Source organism: Sebastes umbrosus, chromosome 21 (assembly GCF_015220745.1).
Source record: "Sebastes umbrosus isolate fSebUmb1 chromosome 21, fSebUmb1.pri, whole genome shotgun sequence".
In the NCBI taxonomy this organism is placed as follows: Eukaryota; Metazoa; Chordata; class Actinopteri; order Perciformes; family Sebastidae; genus Sebastes; species Sebastes umbrosus.
The window spans coordinates 1,220,012-1,246,774 of NC_051289.1; the positions used below are offsets into that span (position 1 = coordinate 1,220,012).

Below are 26,763 nucleotides of genomic sequence, written 5' to 3' on the forward strand. Positions count from 1 at the left end.
GGTCACACTGCTTCACGTCGGCTTCGTGCCACTGTACGCACCTGTGTGTCTGGAACGCCACAGTAACACTGTCTGTGCTGCATCAGGGAAACCTACCGCAACGTATTACGGCCATTGCAGGTAAAATAAATTTGCGGGTAAATTTGCGAGAAAAAACGTGGATATTCTCTGAGTGCAAAAACCGTGTTAATGAAATTGTGTTTCTTTTGTTAAGGAATAACATCGCTTCACTTTGCAAGTTTAGATTAACCTCATCACACCACGTATGCCACCGTTAACGGTCATCCTTACCAGGATAACGGCACTTTAGGAGCAACGAAATTCAGACGGTGGCTGGCGTTATAAAGCACTCCACTATTTTTCTTTATAATCTACTTTATAATCTCACAAATTTGTGATTTTTTTTCCTCATAAATTTGACACATTTTAATCTCAGAGAATATTCAAGTTTTTTTTCTCGGTAATTTACTAAATTAATCTCAGGGAATATTAAACATTCAACATTAAAATTTGGCAAATTTGTGATTTTTTTCCCTGTAAATTTACAATTTTAATTCCAGAAAATGTTCAAGTTTTTTTCTCATAAATTTATAATTTTATAATCCCACAAATTTTTGAGTTTTTTCCTCATAAATATGCCTTTTTAATCTCAGAGAATATTCAAGTTTTTTTCTTGTTAATTTACGACTTTAATCATGGAGTTTTTTCTCTAAATATTACCCCCCTCCTCTGGCTTCGTAATTTTACTTTTTTTTTTTTTACCTACAATGGCCGTAATATGCCGTCGTAAAAACCCGATCAGAATTCACCAAAGTGTTGTTGTGCGTTTTCAAACCTAACTCCACAGATTCATACAGTGATAAAAACAACTTCTGTAAAGTCAAGTGTTTCCGAAGAACTCACTTAAAAGGTATCGGCAAACCGTTATTGCTAGACGCGGCCTGTGTTTTGTTTTTTTTGTTTGTTTCTCTGTGCAAAATGGATAAAGAGCCGTCTCGCTCGGCCTCCGCTTCTCCTCCTGGACGCAGCTAAAGCGTGCAAAAAAACAAAAAAACAAAACTATGTTAGATGAAATAAAGAAATCAACCAGAAAACAAAGCAAATAAATAAATAAATAAATAAATAAATGACACAGGGTTTTGATTTGAAGAGTCTCCTTTCAAACTGGGTTCACCTTCAGGAGGGAAATAAGATCCTGTCGGCAAAATATTACATTTGTTGTGTAATACTTTTTTCAGTTATTCATGTAAAAAGCTAAAATAATGAAGTACTGTATTTTATCTGCACCAGGAAAGTTAATTTGTCAAATCATGCATTTTATTTTTCTAATAAGAAACTAAACTAGAAAAACTGCATCCAAACATGAATCAGAATTTATTTCCCCACATCTGAAATGAAACTCTTCATATCGTTTTAGTGGAAACAGGAAGCAGAAAAGCTTTTAGCATCGTCACGCCAGTGTTCTGGGAAAAAAACCTGCTTTAAATTACTCCCCAGGTAGTTTAGATACTCTGCATGTCGTCTGGACTAGGAATGCTGATTTTGAAAAAAAATGTCTTAACCGATAACCGACCCTCGTTAACCGATTATTAACCGTTAACCGACAAGATCAGTGCCTCGCAGGCGGCGGTGTACCAGCTGCAGTCTCCAGTTCACCGTCCGGGATCGTTAACTTAGCAGCTACGATGCTGCGTGTAGTGTCGCGGACATGCAGCCACTTTCCAGTAAAAGTCTCCACCGCACATTTAGTTTAGTTTAGCAGGATGTTGTGTGTGTGTGTTGGCGGTGAGTGTGAGGTCGGCGTTATAGCTGTGAACGTAGGTGTAGCAGTGGTTTTACCGATAGCGTTAATCAGTTAAAATGCTTAATGTCAGATAACGGTTAAACCAGCGCTCAGCAACCAAAAAATCTGTCTGGAGCCACAAAACATGTGATCATTGTGATGAAGGTAACACAGTTTATAGTCTAAGTATATAGTATATAAGTCTAATGCAGTGAGGGCCAAAGAGACAATGTACTACGCAGTATTAGGGCCACATTGAGGGAAACAACATCTGAGATTTACAGAATAAAGTCGTAGTATTACGAGAAAAAACATCCTAATATTACGAGAATAAAGTCATAACTTTACGAGAAAAAAATTAAATAACACGTAAAATTACTACTTTATAATATTATGACTTTATTCTCAAAATCTCAGATTTATTTTGTTTCCTCAATGTGGCCCTAATACTCTGTCGTACCGCCGTACCGCCGTACCGCTGTACCGCCGTACCGCCGTACCATAGACCTACAACAATGATCAATAGAAATGAAAATGTAAATAGGAGCTAAAGAGGCGGAGCATGTTGCTCCGGAGACGCAGGTCGCTGACCCCCGGGGGTTAAACGGTTAATTATTAACATCCGTAGTCATGACTGTTAATGTTAATTTACCTGAAGAAATATTCAGACTGTATATAACGGCACCGTCACACATACAAGAACGCAAGCGAGTGACCATCGAGGTGAAGCGAGGCGATATTCGTGAATCCGAAGATGCAAATTTGCTTCACAACCGGAATCGATTTTTGCTCCTTCGCTCGCACAGAATGGAAGTAAATGTGAGGCGAAGGTTAATTGACGCATGTGTGACTGTCTCTATTCTGATAATCTGCTGCAGGGAAACACTTTTTATAAGGAGTTTTTTTCCAGACACTGACGCCGGCGACGGCAACAAGCTTCTCATGAAACTAAACAAGGCGATGCTGATGTGCTGAGCTGATTGTCGCTCTCTGGTGAAGGCTGGCCGACACCTCCAAGATCCTTAAGCCCGTTTAGCCTCCAGATCTCGTGTGTGTGCCGAGCCAGACTCCAGACCAGATGGATATACGATGATGACGGCGGGTGATTTGTCAAAACAAGTTGTGGCTGAATAGTTGGTTCAGGATCATTAACTCCTCTGATAGACCAACAACTTTACTGAACAATATTTATCCTTCTTTAAAGAAGGAACATTAACCTGAGGTGTTATGATATGAATGTTGTTTCATTAATAGATTCGTTTTTGAGCAGAGCTTTATTAAATTGTTTTGAATTTAAAAAAATTAATTTTTGCACCAAATTCTGAAAGAGTTTTAAAGATTTAATTTGATTTAACTTAACTACGACGTATCGGAACACTTATTCCTTTCCAAATCAGACGTCGTTGATCAGTGAGCATCCAATAACGTCATAATTTCCTGAAACGTTTTTACATTTTACAATTTTTTGATAATTGATTCGTCACGTACCTTGAGATTTCACTGAATTTTAAAATGTGATATATAAATTAAATGAATTATCATTATTATTATTAACTTCCGTACTTAAGTAACGCCACTTCTGTTGTTATTTTAACCCAAACGTTGACTTATTGGTCACGTAACTTCCGTACTTAAGTGCAAATTCTATTAAAGTTTCAGGAGATTACTACATTATTGGGTGCTACAATCCTTGACTACAAGCCGGTAACCTCCAATCTGTTTCCTCGTGCAGCGTCGTATCGCAGCAGGAATATGAGTCTTCAGTTCATGAAGTCTGAGAAGACCTTTTGGACAAATCACCCACCGGCGTAAAAACTGACGGGACATGAGGACGTTCACCACCGGGGCAAAACACATATCGGAAGAGTCCGGGACCGCGTAGAAAAATCTCATTGTGCACTTGTATTATTTTTTTGGTGTTATCTCATCAGAGGAAATATAAATACGTCCCTGCCCCCTTATTTCAATGTGTCTTTGCCCCGGTGTGGTTAAAGTGACAGAACATGTAAACTTAAAAGTGCAAAAAAACTGCCAACAAAAACAGATGAAGTTGCTTCTCAGGTTTTTTTTGTGTTTTTCCTGACCGCACCCCCCCTCTCCTCTCGTCTATCACAACGTGGTAGTTCAGCCTCTTCCTCACAGCTAGTGCCACTCCAAAGTCCAAAAGAGAGAGAGAGACTTTTTCTTTTTCAACTTACTCTAAAAAATATAAAAAATAGTAATAATCGTACCGCTATTAAAAGACTGGTAACATCAACAAAGTTATACTTTTACTACGAAAACATTTGTTTTTAAATCACGCCGTCATTATTTTCCCTCCTCTCTCGAGTCTCAGTCCGTCAGAAACACCACCAGGAACAGCGTCACTCCTACAGCCAGGCGTACTCTGAGAATATTGATCAACTGTGGGAAGGCACGGACCCCCCCAGGCCAATAAATGATGGATACATCTGATATAGTTGTTCCGACCCCTCTGACCCACCTGTAGCCGAGGTCAAAGGTCAGCCGGCGTTCCGAACCCTCGGCTCCGGTCGACACCAGAGAGGTCTTTTACTCCGACGAAGGCAGAGTCGACTTCTCTGTCTTTGCAGTTTCTCTGCTTCCCTTTAAGAAACCCCAAAAACGAGTCCAGGAATCTCTGCGGGGAACAGGAAGTAACATTAAAGGTAGTAAATATTCCACTTTGTTTGCTCCTGCAGGTCCTCGCTCATAGCTTCTCTCCGCCGCCGCCGCCACCGCCACCGCCACCGCCACCGCCTCCTCCGCTACGGTACATTCAGTAAACAAACCCAGACGAGGATATCCTCACATTTTTTTTTTGCTTTTTGGTTCCCGCTACGGTACAGTGTCCTGCCGTCTGTCAGGGTCGACCAACGACGGCGATTGTTCGCTCGGTTCGCTGCCGGCGGTGTCGACAGCTATTGTTTCTGGCTGGACGGCGAGCGGGTGAAAGATCTCCGACGTGGCTCGCGTCACGCTGTCGTAGGACGGCGGGGACGAGATGGTGGAAATTGTCTCGGAGCGCTCCATCCCTAACAAACTGGAGCCGTAGTTTTCCCTCATCATGGCGGCGATCAGCCCTTCCTTCTCGGGCGCGTCCTCAAACGTCCCCTCGCCTCCCTCTTCGCTGTCCTCTTCCGCGTGCCGAGGCGTGGTCATCTGGCGGTACAAGTAGGAGGCGGCCTTCAGCTGCCGCCTCACCAGGTGTCTGCGGTAGCACCTCTGGATCACCGTGGCGGAGACCTCTTCCTGTTTCCGCCTCAGAGTCGTCGTGATGGGCTCGTAGGAGATCTTGGACGGGTTGGCCATCATGAACTTCTCCTCCATCTGCTGCTTGAGGGCGTCCATCTCGCCCGACTCGCCCAGAACGCGCTTGGTGAAGGCAAAGAGGATGTCCAGGCAGTGGATCTTGTCGCCGCTGACCATGGGCAGGTCCATGGAGATCAGTTTGATCTTATTCGGCTTGCTGATGCGCAGCGGCTCCGAGAGCGAGTCGGCAAAGTCGGACAGCTTGGCGTACTCGATGAACTGCGTGGCCTCTGAGTCGAACTTCTCCCAAACCTCGTAGAACATCTCAAAGTCGTCTTCGCTCAGCGGCTCGGTGCTCTCCTCCGTGGCCACGCTGAAGTTCTCCAGGATGATGGCGATGTACATGTTCACCACGATGAGGAAGGAGATAATGATGTAGGTGACGAAGAAGGTGATGCCCACCGACGGGTTCCCGCAGTTGCCCCGGACGGTGGTGCCGGTGTGGGGGATGTTGGAGTTGCACTCCTCGGGGGAGTTGTTGAGGATGGGGCTGAGCAGGGCGTCCCAGCCGGCCGAGGTGGTGATCTGGAACAAGCAGATCATGCTGTTCCCAAACGTCTCGAAGTTGAACATGTCGTCGATCCCCGCCTGCCGCTTCACGTAGGCGAAGTTGGCCATGCCGAAGATGGCGTAGATGAACATGACCAGGAAGAGCAGGAGCCCGATGTTGAAGAGAGCAGGAAGGGACATCATGAGGGCGAACAGTAACGTCCGGATGCCCTTGGCGCCTCTAATGAGACGCAGAATCCGTCCGATACGGGCCAATCGAATCACTCGGAACAGCGTTGGCGACACAAAGTACTTCTCGATGATGTCGGCGAGCACGATACCTGAAAAACAGAAGAAGAACTTGTGAAATCATCGGGGTGCTTTCACACTAAACAGAGCTAGACATCACGGCTAAAGCTGCACGCTAACTCCGTCACGGACAGGAAACGTTATGGTATGGCGGTAAAGTCGTAATGTTACGAGAATAAAGTCATAACTTTACGAGAAAAAAATTAAATAACATGTAAAATTACTACTTTATAATATTATGACTTTATTCTCTAAATCTCAGATTTATTTTTTTCCCTCAATGTGGCCCTAATACTCCGTCGTACCGTCGTACCGTCGTACCATAGACCTACAACTATGATAAATAAAAATGAAAATGTAAAAAAACAGTTCTTCATTTCCCTGTTTATAAATCCACAGAGAGCCGCTGGAGAGGGAATAAAGAGCTGCAGGATGCTGACCGCTGGTCTGGTGTTAAAAAGGTTAACAAAGCTAACAACACACATGGAATCGGGTATCCTGATGGTATCACATCAGGTGAGAGGTGAATCGTCCCAGCCCTAAGAGATGTGCAGTTATATCGACTAAAATCGATGAGTCTATTAGTTGACCAAGATGTTCTGTGATTGGAGGACATTCCTGAGTGACATCACCTCCGGGTGGACGTCTCCGTCTGAACGCGGCGGGTCTGCTGCGATTACAACCTGAGTAATTGGTTCTGGAGGGCCGAGCCGTCGCTCCCCCTCTAACAGCATTCAAACGCTGTAACTCATCCGTCTTTTCCTTGTTACCCGGGAATGATAAACTGAAAGAGGAGCCGGCCTGTCACCGACCGGACCGGACCCCCCCAACCCCCCCCCACCAACGACCACCTCCACCACACACCTCCATCTCTCACCCATCTCCCTGCGTTGAGTTATAGGTGATGGAGGGGATGAGCAGGGGGGAGTCGAGAGGGAATCACCGTCACGTCGTACATCAACTCACCCCCCCCCCCCCCCCCCCCCCCCCGCTAACACACACACACACACACACACACACACACACACACACAGCTGATGTAACAGGTCAATCATGTTTGATTTGTCTCCAGGGACCGCCCTCTGGCAGCTCTGATTGCTGCTGTTACCTTCACCTCCCCACGGCAGCCTCGTCTTCACGCAACACACATGCACACACACTTAATTACACACACACACACACACACACACACACACACACACACACACGGGCTTGTCAGAGCACTGATAGCTAAATTACCTGCTTAGGTTGGTCTGTGCTGCGTCTGCAGACCGTTCTGTCGTGTGTGTGTGTGTGTGTGTGTGTGTGTGTGTGTGTATATGACCACACAGGACCTTGGTGCAGCGTAAACATCAAGGCCACAATGATGATCACTTTGTTGGCAGATAATTGTCAGGCAGACATTACATTACATCAGCCACACACACACACACACACACACACACACATATATATATATATATATATATATATAAATATTAGGGCTGTCAATCGATTCAAATATTTAATTGCGATTAATCACAGTTTTTATCTGTTCTAAATTAACCTTAAAGGGAGATTTGTCCAGTATTTAATCCTCTTATCAACATGGGAGTGGACAAATCTGCTGCTTTATGTAAATGTATATATATATTTATTATTGTAAATTAATTAACAACACAAAACAATAACAGATATTGATCCAGAAACCCTCACAGGTACTGCATTTAGCATAAAACAATATGCTCTAATCATTATCATTATCGCGTTGATGCAAATTTGTTTTAACGCCACTAATTTCTTTAACGCATAAAACCTGATGAATCCATCGGTACCAACCAGGTCAGACTAGCTGGTAGTGAAGGAGGTTAAATAACGCTCCAAACTTACGCTAAATTTAGTGTAAGTTTGGAGCGTTATTTAACCTCCTTCATGACACGCTGGTATGACCTGGTTGGTACCGATGGATTCATCAGGTTTTGTCTAGTTTAGGTCTAGTTTCAGATGATACCAGTATCATCTCTTCGCTGGAACCCGCCGGGACGCGTCTGAACTCACCGACGATGGAGAGGATGACGACCACGAAGTCGAAGATGTTCCAGCCGACGGTGAAGAAGTAGCATCGCAGCGCCACGATCTTGGTGAGGCACTCGAAGGTGAAGACGATGATGAAGGCCAGGTTGATCTTGTTCAGGATGTTCTCCATCTGAGGCGACTGCTCGTCCGTCTCCACCATCATGGTGATCATGTTGAAGAGGATCAGCACCATGATGATGATGTCGAACGCCTGCTTCGCCGCCAGGTCGAAGAAGAAGCCCTGCACAGAGTTCTGGAGAGAGACGGAGGATTTATTTATTACTTTATTACTTTTTTATGGTTTCATCTGCTTTGTTTTAAAACAATGGCTGTTACACATTCATGCAAATGATTTGATTTACTTTATTTAGCTCAACAGCAGCTTTTATTAGAGACAGGTTTTTATTTCATAATTTAATAATTTCCCTTCGTTTTTATCGTGAAAATAAACAGCTTACATCAATGATAAGAAGAGGGGAGAGATACCCGAGAAAGGATGAAGAAAACAAGGAGACGCTCAGAGCTTCACATGAGACGAAACAAACCAAAACAAAAACAAAAAAAAGGATGAAATAATAGTCATAATAATTCTAGTAATAACTTCTTCAATAAATTTAAAATAAAAGAAAACATTATTATTATTATTATTATTATTATTATTACTAATAATAATAATAATAATAATAATAATAGGTGGTAATAATTATATTATTTATTAATTTATAATAATAATAATAATAATTATTATTATTATTATTATTATTATTTTATACTCTGCCATATGTCCAATTTGGGGGAAGGTTCTGTGATGTATGTTTTATTTTATTTATTTATTATTTTATGTATTAACTTTATGTTTAGCCATTTACTTTTAAGTGATTCTTATAATAATACAAATAATAATATTACTTATTATTATTATTATTTTATACACTGCCATATGTCCAATTTGGGGGAAGGTTCTGTGTTCTATGTACAATGTCAGAATAGAAATATACCTTAAAACTGTATTTCATCATCGCAGCAGTCAGCTGTAATTCTTATCTACAAAGATTTTGTTGAATGTTAGAAGAAGAACAAGGTTTGGTAATAATAATTATTTATTTTCATTCTAATGATTTAAAGGTAGCTTTGAACTTCTCTGTAAAAGCTCTCTGGTCAGTTTTAAAATGTGGTTAGATTAACCTGATTAGACTTCAGTAATATGCGGCTGGTTAAAGGTTAAAGATGTTAAACTGGAGCATCTGTTATCATCGAACACACACAGACTCATTGAGGACTAAAACAGAGTTATTGTTTGATCGTCTCGGTGTTGTGTATGTCGAGGCGAGCTGTGTGGGTACCGTAGGTCTGGGGATGGGCTTCTGGGGTTTCTTGGATCCCAGTTTCTTCATGGCGTTGTAGTACTTCTTCTGCTCCTCCGTCATGAAGATGTCCTGTCCTCCTAAGTAAACCAACAACAGCAACAACAACTACTCTGTTATTTTCACAGCAACATGTTGCTGCAGGTATCGCCTCCACATCACCAGATGTTAATCTGTAAAACTCTGAAATGAATTACACTGAACAAAAATATAAACGCAACACTTTTGTTTTTGCTCCCATTTTTCACAAGTTGAAATTAGGGCTGTCAAAGTTAACGTGATAATAACGCGCACATTTGTTTTAACGCCACAAATTTCTTTAACGCATTAACACAATCGATCTTTCTGAGGTTGTAGCAGCTCAGTTTTAAAGCTAGAGTGAAGATACTGGTATCAGATGAAACTAGAAAACCTAAAGAATCCATCGGTACCAACCATGGAGTCCCTTGACCTCTGACCTCCAGATATGTGAATGTAATTTCTGGGGTCCCTAAACAGTCTTGGAATTACATAAATAATAAAATGAATAAATTAATTTGATTGGTTTTAAAGATATGCATTGGAAAAAATATTAACAAAAAAAATGCATAATTCAAAAACAAAATGTCAATTGAAAAAGTAAATAAAATAATAATTAATAAATAAAATTTAAAGGTCCCATATCGTGCTCATTTTCAGGTTCATACTTGTATTTTGTGTTTCTACTAGAACATGTTTACATGCTGTAATGTTAAAAAAAAACTTTATTTTCCTCATATTGTCTGTCTAAATATACCTGTATTCACCCTCTGTCTGAAACGCTCCGTTTTAGCGCATTTCAATGGAATTGCAACAGAATTGCGTTGCTAGGCGACAGCTTGGGTCCATGTTTACATCCTGTCAGCTGATGTTATTCACATACACTGCAACAGGAAATAAACTGGGACACATTTAGAATGTTTAAAACCGTGTAAAGGGTCTAAATATTGTATATTTGTGACATCACAAATGGACAGAAATCCAAACGGCTTGTTTCAAACGCACAATTTCTGAATACGGGCTGTGTGTATTTCTCAAGTTTCAGAATAAGCATCTACTTCTATCATAATGTTCTAATCCTTTATGCACTTTCACTATTTATTTTAATTCATTCATGTTTATTTGTGATTAATGACGAGAGCTGCATCTCAAATTAATCTTCAGGTTCCAGCTTTCAGATGATGTTCACCACTTCTATGTGACATCTACTGTTGACCTGCTATCTCCCCCTAAAGAAGACTAAAACGGGTCTATTGTGGGTCTCAGAGGGTTACATTTTGGTCACAATAAAAAGGAACCAAATTCGTCACCAAAGTTTAAAGAAATGCGTAGAAAAAGTGTTTTATCTTTAATTTAAACTTGTGAAAAATGGGAGCAAATAAACAATCAATCAAACAGACGTTAACATTAACAGCGTGTTGCTGTTTTATTTTCTTTCTGTGGTACTCATCTTTCGCTTCTGCTGGTTGAAGTTGTCGATGATGACGCCGATGAAGAGATTGAGGGTGAAGAAGGAGCCGAAGATGATGAAGATGACGAAGTACAGGTACATGTACAGGTTGACCTCCTTGATAGGCTGCTCCTCGACCTGACGGGGACACACACGTTTTAAAAAGGAATACACATCCCGTCCTTTGAGTCTCTCACATTATCTTCATTTTACCTCATTTTAGGTTCTTTTAATTCATTTCTTAACGTTCATCCAACCTTGTTTCATCTTCATTTTATGTCACATTACGTAATTTAATTTACGTAACAAACATCTTTATTTAAACCGTGATCTTTTCCTAAAACTAACCAAGTAGCTTTGTTTGAATTCACAACGTTAACCACAACGTTTAAAACAGCGACTGTGCGTTACCGGGGTGTTAAACGCCACGCGGAAAGCTTAAAATGCGTAAACACGACACACGAAATGTCGTTAAGAGTGGCGTTCTACCTAAACTATTCAAACTTTTCTGTTGAACTTACAGCTCGTGAATCCACCGCCGCATACATGATCTCCATCCAGCCTTTGAAGGTTGCCTTGGAAACAAAGAAAAACAAAGAAATTAAATGGTGACCAGCTGTGATTGGTGATGAATATATATATATATATATATAGAATGCAGGACTTTTACTCGTAGTGTAGTATTTCAGTGTGGTATTAGTACTTTTACTTCAGTCAGTTTATGAATGAAGGACTTTTACTCATAGTGGAGTATTTTCACAGTACTTTTCCTGCAGTAAAGGATCGGAATACTTCTTCCGTCGGTGTGGGGTGATAAGTAGAGGCTGACAGTAGGATGGGGTGTCCATCACAGTAGGATGGGGTGTCCATCACAGTAGGACGGGGTGTCCATCACAGTAGGATTGGGTGTCCATCACAGTAGGACGGGGTGTCCATCACAGTAGGATGGGGTGTCCATCACAGTAGGATGGGGTGTCCATCACAGTAGGATGGAGTGTCCATCACAGTAGGACGGGGTGTCCATCACAGTAGGATTGGGTGTCCATCACAGTAGGACGGGGTGTCCATCACAGTAGGACGGAGTGTCCATCATAGTAGGATGGGGTGTCCATCACAGTAGGATGGGGTGTCCATCACAGTAGGATTGGGTGTCCATCACAGGAGGATGGAGTGTCCATCATAGTAGGATGGGGTGTCCATCACAGTAGGATGGGGTGTCCATCACAGTAGGATTGGGTGTCCATCACAGTAGGACAGGGTGTCCATCACAGTAGGACAGGGTGTCCATCACAGTAGGATGGAGTGTCCATCACAGTAGGATGGGGTGTCCATCACAGTAGGATGGGGTGTCCATCCCAGTAGGATGGGGTGTCCATCACAGTAGGATGGGGTGTCCACATACTTTGTGGTCTTCAGTAACACTATCTCCAGTATCAATCTGTCGGCCTGCGACACGTCCGTTCTCTTATATAATAATCCTTCTGCTTCACCTCCAACAGCAACGTGGAGCTCCTGCATGTTTCTCCTGTTTTCTATGTGTGTCAAGTGAGTTTCTGCTCCTCCGTCACCACGACGACATCCTGCACATTTCCTGCACTCCAGTGAAGAAGTGAACAAAATGGATCTCCAAGCTACATTCTTGTTTTAGCAGAAAATTAGAGAGAGAGAGAGTCGGAGCACCATGGAAACACCGCCGCTGTGTTTTTCTCAATGAAAGATCAACACGTCCTTTTATGGACTTCCTTCCTCAGTGGTGGGGGGGGAGCAGGTGGAAGGAAAAGATGCAGATGTGAAGGTATGAGTGGGCGCCTGCCGCCCGTCACTCAGACCTGAAATCAGCTCGTCGCCACGAGTTACCACCTGTTATTATTATGGTCTGTCGGATGTGAGCGAGAGAGGGGGCACGCTGTAAAAGATGACGAGCCCAGCCAGAGGTTTTTTTACCGGACGTGGAGACCCAGTGACGACGTTCACTGGCGACTTCGTCCGAAATCACGTACTCTGCATGCAGTACATACCCGACAGGTGTACTACAGGTTGTACTACCGTTCAGCATACTACTGTGTGTATAAACAGCAGTATTTATCTTTTCGGACGCACTGAGCTGTAATCTACGTCGCCACTTCATAAGAGCCTCCTTGCTGGTTACCATGGTAACCCCTGTCAACGTCATGTGACCATAACGACGGTTTGTGAGAGTCTGAATTTATTTAAAATATATGTTACGTCTAGCAAAGAGGAATCTTATACTTACAGTGAAACTGAAGCGTTAAAGATGTTAATGAGCTGTCCGTCAACATCTGTTATGAACATTGCCGTCAATACCGCATTGCATTGTGGGATATTTTGCATACTGTAATATTTCACCGGAAATAGTATGCAATTGGCGTACTATTGGTTTCATACTAAGGTTTCAGACGCCACGTGTTTACTGCGATCAAAAGAGTGACGCAGAGGAGTCGGACAAAGCGTCAGTATATGAGGAGTTGGGATGAGAACACGTTGGGCGTACAAATTACAAGCCAAAATCAAGAAAGGCGTACTTATTGCACGCTTAGAGTCTTGTGCATTATCGTGGCATTTATACGCCTTGTCATGCCAACGGGCTGGATATGCAGATATCTGTTTATAGCAGGGTTGTCAACGTTAACACGATAACGCATTGATGGAAAAAAATGTTTTAACGCCACTAATTTATTTAACACAATTGATATTTAGGTTGTAGCGACTCAGTTTTAAAGAAAAAAAATCCATCAGTACCAACCATGTCATACTAGCTTGTAGTAAAGGAGGCTAAATAACGCTCCAAACTTACACTAAACTGACAGCTGTATGCTAAATGCAGTACCTGTGAGGGTTTCTGGACAATATCGGTTATTGTTTTGTGTTGTTCATTGATTTACAATAATAAATATATACATACATTTACATAAAGCAGCATATTTGTCCACTCCCATGATGATAAGAGGATTAAATACTTGACAAATCTCCCTTTAAGGTACATTTTGAACAGACAAAAAATTTGCAATTAATCACACTTTGTACTTTTTTTTTAATAAATGTAAACACTTTGCAAGAAATGTAGTAAGTTACTGATGATGAACTGATAATTCAGACGTCCACAGATCCTGAGCTCAGTAAACTCTCTCTGCCCTTTTTTGCAGCGTGAAGCTATTTCCAGATGCTAATGGATGGGTTGCCCCCGCCAACCGTTGCCACGCCGACCGGCCAAACACAGAGAGAGAGAGAGATGCTGAGCAAAACGTTGCCACGGCGACTGCAACTCTCAAGTTTCCTCAGTGGCTGAGGGTGGACCGACAACTTTCTTTCTTCATCCCTCTCTCCCTCCTTTCGTCTTCCTCTTCCCCCCCTCTTCTCTCCTTGTCTTCCTTTACCCTTCCCTTTAGTCTTTTCTTTTTCTCTACTCAACCTCTCTCTCCTTTTACCTCACCCGTCTTCTCATCTCATGTCTCTCTTTCCTTCGTTCAGTTTTCTTTCCTTTACTTTCTTTTTTCTTTAGTTCTTCTGTTTCTGAATTTCGGTATCATCTTCCAGCTCTGTCTCTTCCCTCCCTCCATCCCTCCATCCCTCCCTCCCTGTCTCTCCATCATCTGTTATTAAACACAACATGGACAAAGCCGATTATACAGCCACTGCAACTTCTCCTCCTCTTTCCATCTCTCCATCACTTTGCTTTCTTCATCCTCTCTCTCTCTCGCTCTCTCTCTCTCTTCCTCTCTCTCTCTCTGGTCTCCTTCTCGCTCTCTGTCGCCCACCACGGGAGTCCTGAGAGCCTCCAATCAATCAGCGTCTGAGAGGCTTTTATTTTTAGAGCGACTCCAGCCAAGTGGGAGGGAGACGGAGAGATGGAGAGATGGAGAGACGGAGAGACGGAGAGATGGAGGGAGAAGAAGTACAAGTGTAGTTCAGAAAATTAACGTTCAGACTGCAAATGGAAAGAAAGAAACATCAGAGATGGAGAGAGATGGTGAGGAGGGAGGGATGGATCTATTTTATTTAAGGAGATTAAAATATTTAATCGTGATTAATCACACATATTTTATCTGTTCAAAATGTACCTTAAAGGGAGTACGTAAAAGTAAGGAAGTATTATCAGCTAAATGTACTTAAAGTAAAAGTATGTAAGTATTATCAGCTTAATGTACTTCAAGTACTTAAGGTAAAAGTATGTAAGTATTATCAGCTTAATGTACTTTAAGTACTTAAAGTAAAAGTATGTAAGTATTAACTGCTAAATATACTTAAAGTACTACAATTAAAAATATATATAATCAGGTAAATGTACTTAAAGTACTTAAAGTAAAAGTATGTAAGTATAACCCGCTAAATGTACTTAAAGTACTTAAAATAAAAGTATGCAAGTATTAACTGCTAAATGTACTTAAAGTACTACAATTAAAAATATATATAATCAGCTAAATGTGCTTTAAGTACTTAAAGTAAAAGTATGTAAGTATTAACAGCTTAATGTACTTAAAGTACAAGTATGTAAGTATAATACCCTAAATGTACATAAAGTACTAAAGTAAAAGTATATATAGTCAGCTAAATGTACTTAAATTACTTAAAGTAAAAGTATGTAAGTATAATCAGCTAAATGTACTTTAAGTACTTAAAGTACAGTGTAGAAATACTTCATTGCACGTAAAGTAGAAGGATAAAAGCGTAAGATGGAAATACCAAAGTACAAGTACCTGTAAATAGTACATTAATGAGTGTTGTGTGATACGTGTTGAAGAGTTGAAGAGAACAGCGTGTTCAGAAGAGCTCATATTTGCTTTGTGGTTGATCCCACGCAGCAAACGAAGCTCTGGAGGAGTTTCTAAGTGTCTAAAATCACCTGATGAATCATGACTCTCCTCTCCGTTCACCGCCTGAAAAGTAGACTTAAGTAGAGTCCTAGAGTAAATGTACTTCGTTACGTTGCACCTTATATGTTGGCAGATGAGTGATTAGATGCAGTGAAGTCTCTCACCACTTGCAGCAGCGCCAGGTATCCGGCCCCCACGTTGTCAAAGTTGACCTTGACCTTGGTCCAGTAGTAGAGCGAGGTGTCGTTGAGCGCCTCGCACTCGGACTTGTTGTTGATGAAGGAGGACTCGTAGATGTGGCCGGTGCGATTGACGCAGCGGCCGAACTTGCCGGCGAACAGGTTGACGCCCATGATGCTGAAGATGAGCCAGAAGATGAGACAGACCAGCAGCACGTTCATGATGGAGGGAATCGCCCCGATCAGAGCGTTCACCACCACCTGCACCGACACACACAACACGCCGTCACACACACTACGTTCACGGTCACGGTTAACATTCAGGTAAAGACTGAGTACATTTACTCAAGTACTGTACTCAAGTACAAATCTGAGGCACTTGCACTTTACTTGAGTACTTCTCTACTTTCTACTTCTACTACGCTACATTTATCTGACAGCAACACTGTTACGTAACGCCTCGTAAGAAAGTCAGCTGTGGGCGGTGGTTATTTATTTATTTACATTAGCTCCGTTGTTACGTTACCGTTGTTATGTGACGTTATTACGTTCCCGTTGTTACTTTACCGTTGTTACTTTACGGTTGTTATGTGACGTTATTACGTTCCCGTTGTTACGTTACCGTTGTTATGTGACGTTGTTATGTGACGTTATTACGTTCCCATTGTTACGTTCCCATTGTTACGTTACCGTTGTTACGTTACCGCTATTATGTGACGTTGTTATGTGACGTTATTACGTTCCCATTGTTACGTTACCGTTGTTACATTAACGTTGTTATTCTACCATTATGTGACATTATTACGTTATCGTTGTTACGTGACGTTGTTGAGTTACGTTGCTGCTTTACGTTGTTGCGTTACGTTTAAACGTGACGTTGTTGCATTACGTGATGTTGTTACGCTACGGTTGTTACGTCATAGTTGTTACCTCCCACGCTGTTACATTCTAGTTCGTTCATTCGATTAACTATGGACAATCATGCGATTAATCGCAATTAAATATTTTAATCGATTGACAGCTCTACAAAATCCTGACAGTCCAGTTTGAATAAGCTGTCAATCATTTCATAAATAATAATAGAGGAGCGTTTTCACAGAGTGGTATTAATACTTTTACTGAAGTAAACTGGTGAAATCTGGAGGACATTCATCCTTTTAGGAGTCGTGTTGTGAAGAACGCTTCTTAAAGTTAAAGTAAAGTTTCTGCAGGACTTTGATACTCTGATACTCTGATACTCTGATACTCTGATTCTCTGATACGCTAATACTCTGATACGCTGATACTCCGATACTCCGATACTCCGATACTCCGATACTCCGATACTCTGATAACGTCAGTAATACTGATGAAGGAGACAGAAACAGAGAGCGGAGGGTCCATGTTTCCTCTCTGGTCACATGCAAAGTTTAAATACTGATACTGAGAGAAAAGAAGCGTCTGAGGAGGAAGAAAGTCAAAGCTGTACGGAAACACTGACAGGAAGTAATGAGATGAGCCAATCAGAGAGCAGATAACACTGAAGCAACAGGTGAGATGTTAGTGAGGATAAAACAGGTTTCCTTTGAACACACCTGGGCACCAACATATCAGGATCGTTGGAGATGAACTGTGTCTAGCCTGGACTCTATCCTTTATTATTTTTATGTCGGCCTTGTAAAGCACATAATGAGCACTCGTTTTGATAAGGGATATATACATAACCTTCATTATTATTATTATTATTATTATTATTATTATCAACCACACAATTGCTCAACATGAGACTAATATTCTACAATCTATCGTTAAATATCACAGAAGGTTCGGATAGTGGTGTTTGCTGTCTTTTAAGCGTATAAATGTACCGGGCCGGGACACAAGCGCGCTCGCATATGCGCGCTTGCGTGTGGCCGGCGACCCCGCTCCTCTGCCTGCCTGCCTTCACTCAGACAGCGCGCGTTCTCGCTGTCTCGCTCCACCTCTAGACGTGACCGCGGGAGGAAACCGGGAGAAAACAACAAAGTTCCCTCCCTTGCCTTCATGATAGAATGACGACCAATACACCTAAAGAACGGAAAGATCTTCAGCTTTATATCTTCTGACATCTCATCTGATCAGCTTGAACACACCTTGGAAAATCATTTAGGAATATAAAGCGCCTACTTCGGTGGTCATTTTGAGAAACGGCTGCCCTTGCCCCCAGGGGCCAGATGTGCAGCGCCCTGATATCTAAATCTTTTCAAAACATCTGTCTGTGCAAAATGTCACGCTTTTATCACAAAATACTTTGACTTTGTTTGGGTGATTATATTCTATTATATGTGACTTCCTGCACCACTGCCCAGATGTGTTCGTTGTATTAATACTGACTCTTACCCTCATGCCTTCAAATCTGGAGAGGGCTCTGAGGGGTCGCAGGGCCCGCAGCGTCCGCAGGGACTTGATGGCTGCAAAGTCTGAATAACCCAACGTGTTGGCCACCAGACTGACCAGAGAGACCTGGAGGAGAGAGAGAGAGAGAGAGAGAGAGAGAGAGAGAGAGAAAGAGAGAGAGAGAGGATAGAAAAAGATAGAGACGGGTGGACGGAAAGACAGAAGGAGGAGAAGCAGAGGACAGAAGCAGGACAGTTAACTTCTAGTCTAATGAAAGACACGGCGGGAGAGAGGACGGATCAGCCAATCAGAACTGTGGATATGAGAAGAGATGAAAGGTTCGTTAGTTTAAATATCGGCGGACCGAAGACGCCTGCAGGAGAGGAAGGAGAGAAGAGTGAAGCCGTAGATGAGAACATCAGGATGAAGGTTTAATATTCAGTTGATCTTCCACGTCCGAATACACTGAACGTTCTCCTTCATTCACGCTGCGGAGGAGAAAGGGATCATTACGGTTCACTCTGTAAGACATGAGGCTGACTGACGAGTGTTTAGAGCCAATAGAGGTTGGTATTAATGTGTCACGGTGTCTTTGATTAAGAGTTAATACAACAGACTGTTAGGGGATTCTTTGATTTTTTTTATTAGTTATTAAGTCGGTTAAAGCTACTTGTGATTTTTGGGTTGTAGTAGGCTCAGTTTTAAAGCTAGAGTGAAGATACTGGTATCATATCATCCTGTAGCTGTATGGTAAACAGTCTGAGGTATTCCCTCTGATCAAAGTCAGGACGACATCAAGTCCAACACAGAGACCAGAGCATCTCTAACCCCCCTCCATCCATCCATCAAGCCAGCTACCGGAGCAGCAGCAGGTTGGTTGGGTTGGGCCGGAGCTCCAGCTGGTTCTTACCCTGATACCAGCGAAGCGGGCCGCGGCCCGGAGAGGACGGAGAGCCCTGAGTGTCCTCAGCACCCGCATGGCGGTGATGTGGTCCATGGAGACGAGATGAGCCAGCTGACCCAACACTGAGATCTACGGGGTCACACATGTTTCACACATTACCCACGTCATATCTGACGTTTAAATCAGTTCATACACTCTCAGATACGACCAGAGATACTGTTCTCGCTCACTCTCATCTCCCTGGTTCCCTCCACTAACAGCCAATAGGATTGTCCCATTGGGTTTTCGAACACACGTTTATGATACTGACATGTTTTGTTCAGCAAGATTTGGTGCCTTCAAATGAACCTCGTGAGCTCGGTGTTGAACAACACGGGAAGTCGTGTACACGATGTGTGCGTGGCGTTCAAGTGGTTAAGTCGTGAAGCACGCCGCTGCTAAGCAACGGCAATATCAACGTTACTGTCGGCGTCAGTTTAGCAAGCTGGCGAGCAACATGATGCAGGAAATGCAAAGACATGACAGAGGAGAAAGATGAGGTCTTTGGGAATATCAACATTTTTCTCAGACATATTATAAAATTATGAAGAAAAACAAACTAAGATTAAAATATATTCACTTATTATGCACCGAAACATGAACCTCCATGGCCTCCGACAACGTCAACAAACACGTCACAACTCCTGAACTCCGAGCTCTCAGAAACTTTCCAATTACAAGGTCGTGAATACGACCTGAGGGGGCGTTCACGTGGTGAACACGGTAAAAACGACAACATTTGAAGGAACCAATAATCTCCACATATGAACACAACTTTATGATTTTTGAAGCTTGAATGCAATCACCAGAAGTAAAAATCTAACGTTAGCTATAAACAAACTACACCACGGTCACATGAGCGTGAGTAAACTACGGATGCACTTTTTTTCAGACCAAGTACAAGTACTTACATTTGGGTACTCTCCGATACCGAGTAGCGATACGAGTACTTGTCTGTGCCTAAAGACCCTCGTTAACAGCCAGCTGGAGGGTGTGAGCGACACACGGCAGGCTGGGGAGTCCCGCAAACAAGGCGGCACGCACGAGTCAGAGGGTGCAGGTAAAACCCTGTGGCGCGATGAAAGTGAGCGCCGGCTGAGGTGGGATCACTGCCCCCGCGGGTCGGGCGCACCACCGGCCCGTCTCGCCCGTCTCTCGGGGGAGGCGGAGCGTGAGCGCGTGCGATAGGACCCGAAAGATGCTGACGAGAGGTTAACGTCACGCTGCCGTAAAGTGGTATCGGTGCCGTTGTATTGGAGACGTTTAGTCGTCTCATTTAGCCGCTTGTTAGCAACCGCCTTTTTTAAGACACGTAAACGCTTCAAAATCTCTTCAGCTGGTGTTAAACCACAGACTTTATTTCAGACATCTAACTAAAACCCGTTGACCTCCAGACGAGGGAACAGGAAGTGCCAACATGCTAACTCATTTCTTGGTTTAGGACTCATTCCTGCAACGCTCTATACAGCTGAGTAGAGATCGGATCACAAGTGGTCACTCAGGACACGTGGAAGACGCGTACTCCGACGCCAGGTGTGAACAGACGTACTTAGAGCTGTCCACTTGTGTTCCGATCCGTCATGTTGAGGCCAGGTCTGAACGGGGATCTCTCTCTGTCTCTGTTCATAACGCTCTGCTGGGTTTGTTACCGTTAGACCTCCGTGACTCAACCACTTCTCTCTCTCTCTCTTCAGGCCGCTGCAGTCAAATAAAAAAGTCACAACACGCGGCGTCAATTTATGAAGACGGCCGGGCGGAAAACAGCCAGAAACCCAGAGAGACTCAGAGCACGCTGTATGTACTGTATGTACGGTGTGCATCCGAGAGAGGAAAGAGAGAGTGTGCACAAAGATAGACACGCTTTGTGTGTGCTGAGGTTAAAAAGCCACCGCTGATCGTTTGGCCTGAAGCGGTTTGGACTTTTTCTCGCTCTCTCTCTCTCTCTCTCTCTCTCTCTCGCTGTCTCTCTCTCTCTCTGTTTCTCTCTCTCTCTCTCTCTCTCTCTCTCTCTCTCTCTCTCTCTCTCTCTCTCTCTCTCGCTGTCTCTCTCTCTCTCTCTCTCTGTCTCTCTCTCTCCGTGTCTCTCTCTCTCTCTCTCTCTCTCTCTCTCTCTCTCTCTCTGTCTCTCTCTCTCCGTGTCTCTCTCTCTCTCTCTCTCTCTCTCTCTCTGCTTTTATTTATAGAGTTGTATTATGGCAGCGGAGCGACAGACTGTATACCTGAGAGCCAGCACACACATCTCTCACATCTCTTTAATAACTGTAAATATAAAACATTAACGTTCACTACCGCTGAAAAGTTATGAATCAGCTTTCTTCTTTCCTGCAAATGTATTCTTTACTTTTCAAATTACTGTACTTAACTATGTTTAGTGATGCACCGACACCGATACCGATACCAGTATCGGGTATCGGGTCCGATACTGTGCTCATGTACTCAAACTCGCAAAATGGCTCAGATACCACTTTACGGTGGTGCGCCCAACCCTGCGGGTCCGGGATCCCACCTCAGCGGGCGCGCCCCGGCCCTCACTTTCATTGCGCCACGGGGTTTTGCTTACACCCTCTGACTCGCGCGTGCGTTAGACTCCTTGGTCCGAGCCCCGATCTGGCGGCACGACGCGGTTGGGGAACACTGAGGACAGTCCGCACCGGGAGCAGGGGCCCCGTCCCTCTACAGCGGGGAGAGAAGGTGCAGCGAGTCCTTTGTCCACAGTGCGGCGAGGTCCGGGCGGGGAGCGCTTTAAAGCTGCGGCCGCGAGCCACCTCCGAGCTAGAGGCGGTAGTGACGCACCGCCTCGTATGCGGGACTCCCCAGCCTGCCGTGTGTCGCTCACACCCTCCAGCTGGCTGTTAACGAGGGACTTTCGGTACAGAGAAGTACTCGTATCGGTACTCGGTATAGGCGAGTACCCAAATGTAAGTACTTGTACTCGGTTTGAAAGAAAGTGTTATCGGTGCATCCCTAGTTATGTTCAGGCTAATGAAGCGGTCATTTTGATAGAACGGAATATAAGCGTTCTATCGTTTTCTGTTATCGTGAATATACTGTTTTTATAGAGTTTTTTTGATTTTTCATTTTGGATCTACAAATATAAATTTGATTCACGCTTTATGTCAATAAAGCTCATTTCATTTCCGTCCTCTTAATATCTGGCTTTCTGTGCATCTGTTCGTCAAATAAAGGAGTTGTGAAGGAAAGAAAAACAAAAAAACACAATTAGAGCTGAAAACAATATGAATTATATATAAATGATATTCTGCGTGAGCAAAAAGAGGAAGGAAGGAAAATAATAATTAAGTCATCAGTACATGTAAATAAAATAAATAAATGAAGAGCAAAACATTTAATCCATCAAGTCTGCTGGCTGTTATATGAACATAATGATGTCATCAACATTATGAAAATCATAATGACGCCTCGACAGCATCAGTGATGTCATCAGCGTTAACTTTGAAATCATCATCGCCGCTGTCGCCACGCCAACCATCAACGCTGTACATATTCTACACTTGAAAATAATTAGATGTCAATTAAAGCAAACCTGTGTAAAATATAATGTAACCTTTATTAAAGTAAGTAAACTAATGTAAATAAAGTAAACATAGAGCTGAGTAAAGCAAAATCGTTAAGTAAACTAAAGTAAAGTGGATTTAGTAAAGTCAACTACCGTATATTAAATTACAGTAAAGTAGTTAAGTAAATTACAGTAACGTATAAAGTAATAAGTAAAGTAAGTAAACTAAGATAAAATAAATTAAACTAAGGTAAAATATACTTATTTTACCTTAGTTTAGTTAAAGTTGAGAAAAGTAAAGTTAGTAAGTAAATTACAGTAAAGTATAAAGTAACAAGTAAAGTAAGTAATCTAAGATAAAGTAAATTAAACTACAGTAAATTAAGTAAGGTAAAGTTAAGAAAAGTAAAGTTATTAAGTAAACTATAGTATAAAGCAATAAGTTAAGTAAGTAAACTAAGTTATTGTACGTTAACTTTCTCATCACCATCAGCATTGTGAGCTTGATTTATCATCTTCATCACTTTTGCATCATCATCATCTTCATCATCATCTTCATCATCATCATCATCACTGTTACTTAATCCACAGGTTTAAAAATAATGATTATTGTCACTTTCATGACATCAGCTTTAATATAAATAATCATTGTCATCATCATCATCATCATCACTGTCATTCAGCTGGCCGATAAAGCAACGGATCAATCACCAACCAACCAACCAATCAATCAATCAATCAATCAATGAACCAATCACAGACTTACATCGACGATGAGGAAGTCCAGCCAGCACCAGTAGTTGGTGAAGTACTTCTTGAAGCCGTAGGCGAGCCACTTGAGCAACATCTCCAGGATGAAGATGTAGGTGAAGATCTTGTCTGCAAACTCCAGCACCACCTTGACCACCCGCCGCTGCTCGATGTAGATGTCCTCGAAGGCCTGACGGGGGCAGCGGAGAGGGGGGGCAAGTAAAGTATGAAAACAAACGTAGTATAAAGTAAAGTAAAGTAAAGTAAAGTAAAGTAAAGTACAGTAGTATAAATTAAACTACAGTAGAATACAGTAAGTGTGTCTGACCAGCGCTCCGGAGCTGAGGAGGATCATGAAGATGATGAAGGACTCGAACCAGCTGTGCTCCACGATCTGGTAACAGGTCTTCCTCAGTCTCCACCAGGTCTGACCGAGACCCGCCGTGGTGTCGATGTCACAGCACTTAAACCTGGAGACGCAAACTGTGGGACAGAGACACAGTAAATTAAATAAATAAACTAGATTGAACTACGATAAAAAAGTGAATAACCTTAAATTAAATAAAGTAAAATACAGTAAATTTAATAAAGTAAACTACTGTAAATTAAATAAAGTAAAATACAGTAAATTAAATAAAGTAAAATACAGTAAATTAAATAAAGTAAAATACAGTAAATTAAATAAATTAAAATACAGTAAATTAAACAAAGTAAAATACAATAAATTAAATAAAGTAAACTACAGTAAATTAAATAAAGTAAACTACAGTAAATTAAATTAAGTAAACTACATTAAATCAAATAAAATAAATTACAGTAAATTAAATAAAGTAAATTACAGTAAATTACATAAAGTAAATTATAGTAAGTTAAATAAAGTAAATTATATTAAATACATTACAGTAAATTAAATAAAGTAAATAAAATAAAATAAATTACAGTAAATTAAATAAAGTAAATTAAATTAAATACATTACAATAAATTAAGTAAAGTAAACTACAGTAAATTAAATAAAGTAAATTATAGTTAGTTAAATAAAGTAAATTAAATAAAAATAAATTAGAGTAAATTAAATAAAGTAAAATACATTAAATTAAATAAAGTAAATTACAACAACATTCATCCAAGTAGTATTGTTATATATTATATAAAACATCTAAATAAATAAAATATCTAGTAATTAGAACGTCCTGATGATAAGAACCTCATCCTCTGTACAATCTGTCTCTTAGTGAAGCCTCCTGGATTCAGCCCTCTCTCCTAGTTAAACATCAGGAGCTAGTGAGAGTCTCAACCCAGTGCCTTGCTCCAGGGCACGCTGGTATCACCACACACACATACACACACACAGGCACACACACACACACATACACACACACACGCACACACACAGACAAACACACACAGAGCCATGTCATGTCTGCTTTGTTGTCGTACGCAGATGACCCCGAGCATTAAGTGCTCTATCTATCCCTTTGGTCAATTCGTGTGTGTGCGTGTGTGTGTGTGTTTGTGTGTTGAGACATTTGAGCATGCAAACATGTATTCTGCACAGTGTGTGTGTGTGTGTGTGTGTTTAGAGGCGTGTTGTCTTGCGTAACCACTGACTCTTTGACAGATGTTAAGTTTCTGCTTCCCCACAACAGCCCTCCCTGTGTGTGTGTGTGTGTGTGTGTGTGTGTGTGTGCGTGTGTGTGTGTGTGTTTGTGAGATGCAGCGTTCACATAATTTCACATTTAATTTCCCAGCATTACTCACTGTGGGACAAAAACTGTATTCAAATTTCCCTTTAAGTTTCTTTATGTGTGTGAGACCAGCAATAATGACGTATTATGATTATGATTAGAGCTGTCAATAGATTAAAATAGTTAATACCGATTAATCGCAAATTATTCAAAAAAAATGTGTATCTGTTCTAAATGTACCTACAAGGGAGATTTGTCAAGTATTTAATCCTCTTATCAACATGGGAGTGGACCAATATGCTGCTTTATGCAAATGTATGTATATATTTATTATTATAAATCGATTAAGAACACAGAGGCCGTGCCAGTTTGTCCTCGCCAAAATGTAGTGCATGCTTGGAGCGTTATTTATTTCTCCTTCGTGACATTTTCATTCACATATCTGGAGGTCAGAGGTCAACGGACCTACTGTAGGACAGGGCTGTTAAAGTTAACGCATTAATAACTCGTTAACGCAAAATAGTTTTAACGCCACTAATTTCTATAACGCATTAACGCAAACAATCTTTTGCATCATATGAAACTAGAACATCGGCTCCAAACTTGCAACTTGAAAAACAGTCATGTCCATTTTCAAAGGGGACTCTTGACCTCTGACCTCTGACCTCTGACCAGTTCCCTATTTATGTTACAAAATGGATGTGAACACTGTACTGAGAAATTACAGCCCCCTCGTTGTTGCGTTGTGACGATGCTCCCCACATATTTCATACGGTTTATGAGACGCGGCGCAAAAACCGCTGGCGCTGCGCCGTTATGGATCTCCCAGAGAACCTGACATGGAGAGGACCAGTGTTGAGTAGCAGCAGCGTGAGAGAAGAGCCGGTACCAGGGTCTCAAATTAGCACCTGCCACCCGCCAAATGTGGATAAATTGTTGGCAGTGGCGGATGAAATCATCAGGACATCCGCCACTTTGGCAGGCAGGATAAACGCTAGAGATGGAATAGAGAACCGTAGTTGTCCGCTTTCTTAGCATTTCATGCCTCCGTGACCATCGATTCCTCTTATTGATGCTTTCCGCTTTTCCTTATTGATGCTTTACGCTGCACAATGACGCGTACGCACGCCGTATCATGTTTCAGTTTGTATGACCGGAGACACGGTGGAGAGAAAAAAAAAGCGCTCAACAGTGTGAGGCTACTAAACCTGAGGGGACGCATCCTATTTCTCCCTGATAACGCGACACTGTGAACAACAAATCTGTGTTGAAATCAACAGGAGGAGAGTTAGTAACGTTAGCTGTTAGCAGTCGTTAGTAGCTCAGTCCTGACTGGATAAATAACGGAGATACTAACGTTAACGGAGGTGCCATTGAGTTATTATTATGAGGCGTTCAAAGTCTGCTCAGGAAAAAGGACGATTGGGTGAAAGTAAATTACAACGTTATCATGATGTGTTCAAATGTAATCTCGTAAAATTATTTTTTTTGACGAGAAACTTGAATAAATCCAGTTGTTTGATAAATAGGAGATGTTTTCACAGCGTTATCAAATAGATATTAGAGAGAGAATTATGAGCTGTTTAACTTCATAACAACTTACCAAGATTTTTTTTAATCAAAACAAATATTTAAATAATCATTTGAATTGTGAGTTTTTAATGCAAATAAGGACTTTAGATGACAATAACAAAGTACAGTACAGTACTGAGTACACTACCTTC

The 26,763-nt window shown here is 41.8% G+C and overlaps 1 protein-coding gene across 4 annotated transcripts in view; it reads right to left on the reverse strand.

Annotated features, from left to right (window-relative positions):
- Window positions 1–647: 647 nt before the first annotated feature.
- Window positions 648–26,763, reverse strand: part of LOC119480532 (sodium channel protein type 4 subunit alpha-like) — a 189,087-nt gene continuing 162,971 nt past the window's right edge. For 2 of the 4 annotated variants that reach the window (XM_037756862.1, XM_037756863.1), the window contains 9 exons: window positions 23,682–23,836; window positions 23,370–23,543; window positions 18,147–18,269; window positions 15,774–16,049; window positions 11,299–11,352; window positions 10,778–10,915; window positions 9,289–9,393; window positions 7,928–8,198; window positions 2,171–5,922 (listed from right to left, as the gene is read on the reverse strand). In XM_037756862.1, coding sequence (XP_037612790.1) covers window positions 4,619–5,922; window positions 7,928–8,198; window positions 9,289–9,393; window positions 10,778–10,915; window positions 11,299–11,352; window positions 15,774–16,049; window positions 18,147–18,269; window positions 23,370–23,543; window positions 23,682–23,836 — 2,600 coding nt within the window. In that variant the 3' untranslated portion in view covers window positions 2,171–4,618. Of the gene's footprint in view, window positions 1,029–2,170; window positions 5,923–7,927; window positions 8,199–9,288; window positions 9,394–10,777; window positions 10,916–11,298; window positions 11,353–15,773; window positions 16,050–18,146; window positions 18,270–23,369; window positions 23,544–23,681; window positions 23,837–26,763 lie in introns of those variants that run through there. The other 2 variants (XR_005204947.1, XM_037756864.1) reach the window with 2 other exon arrangements.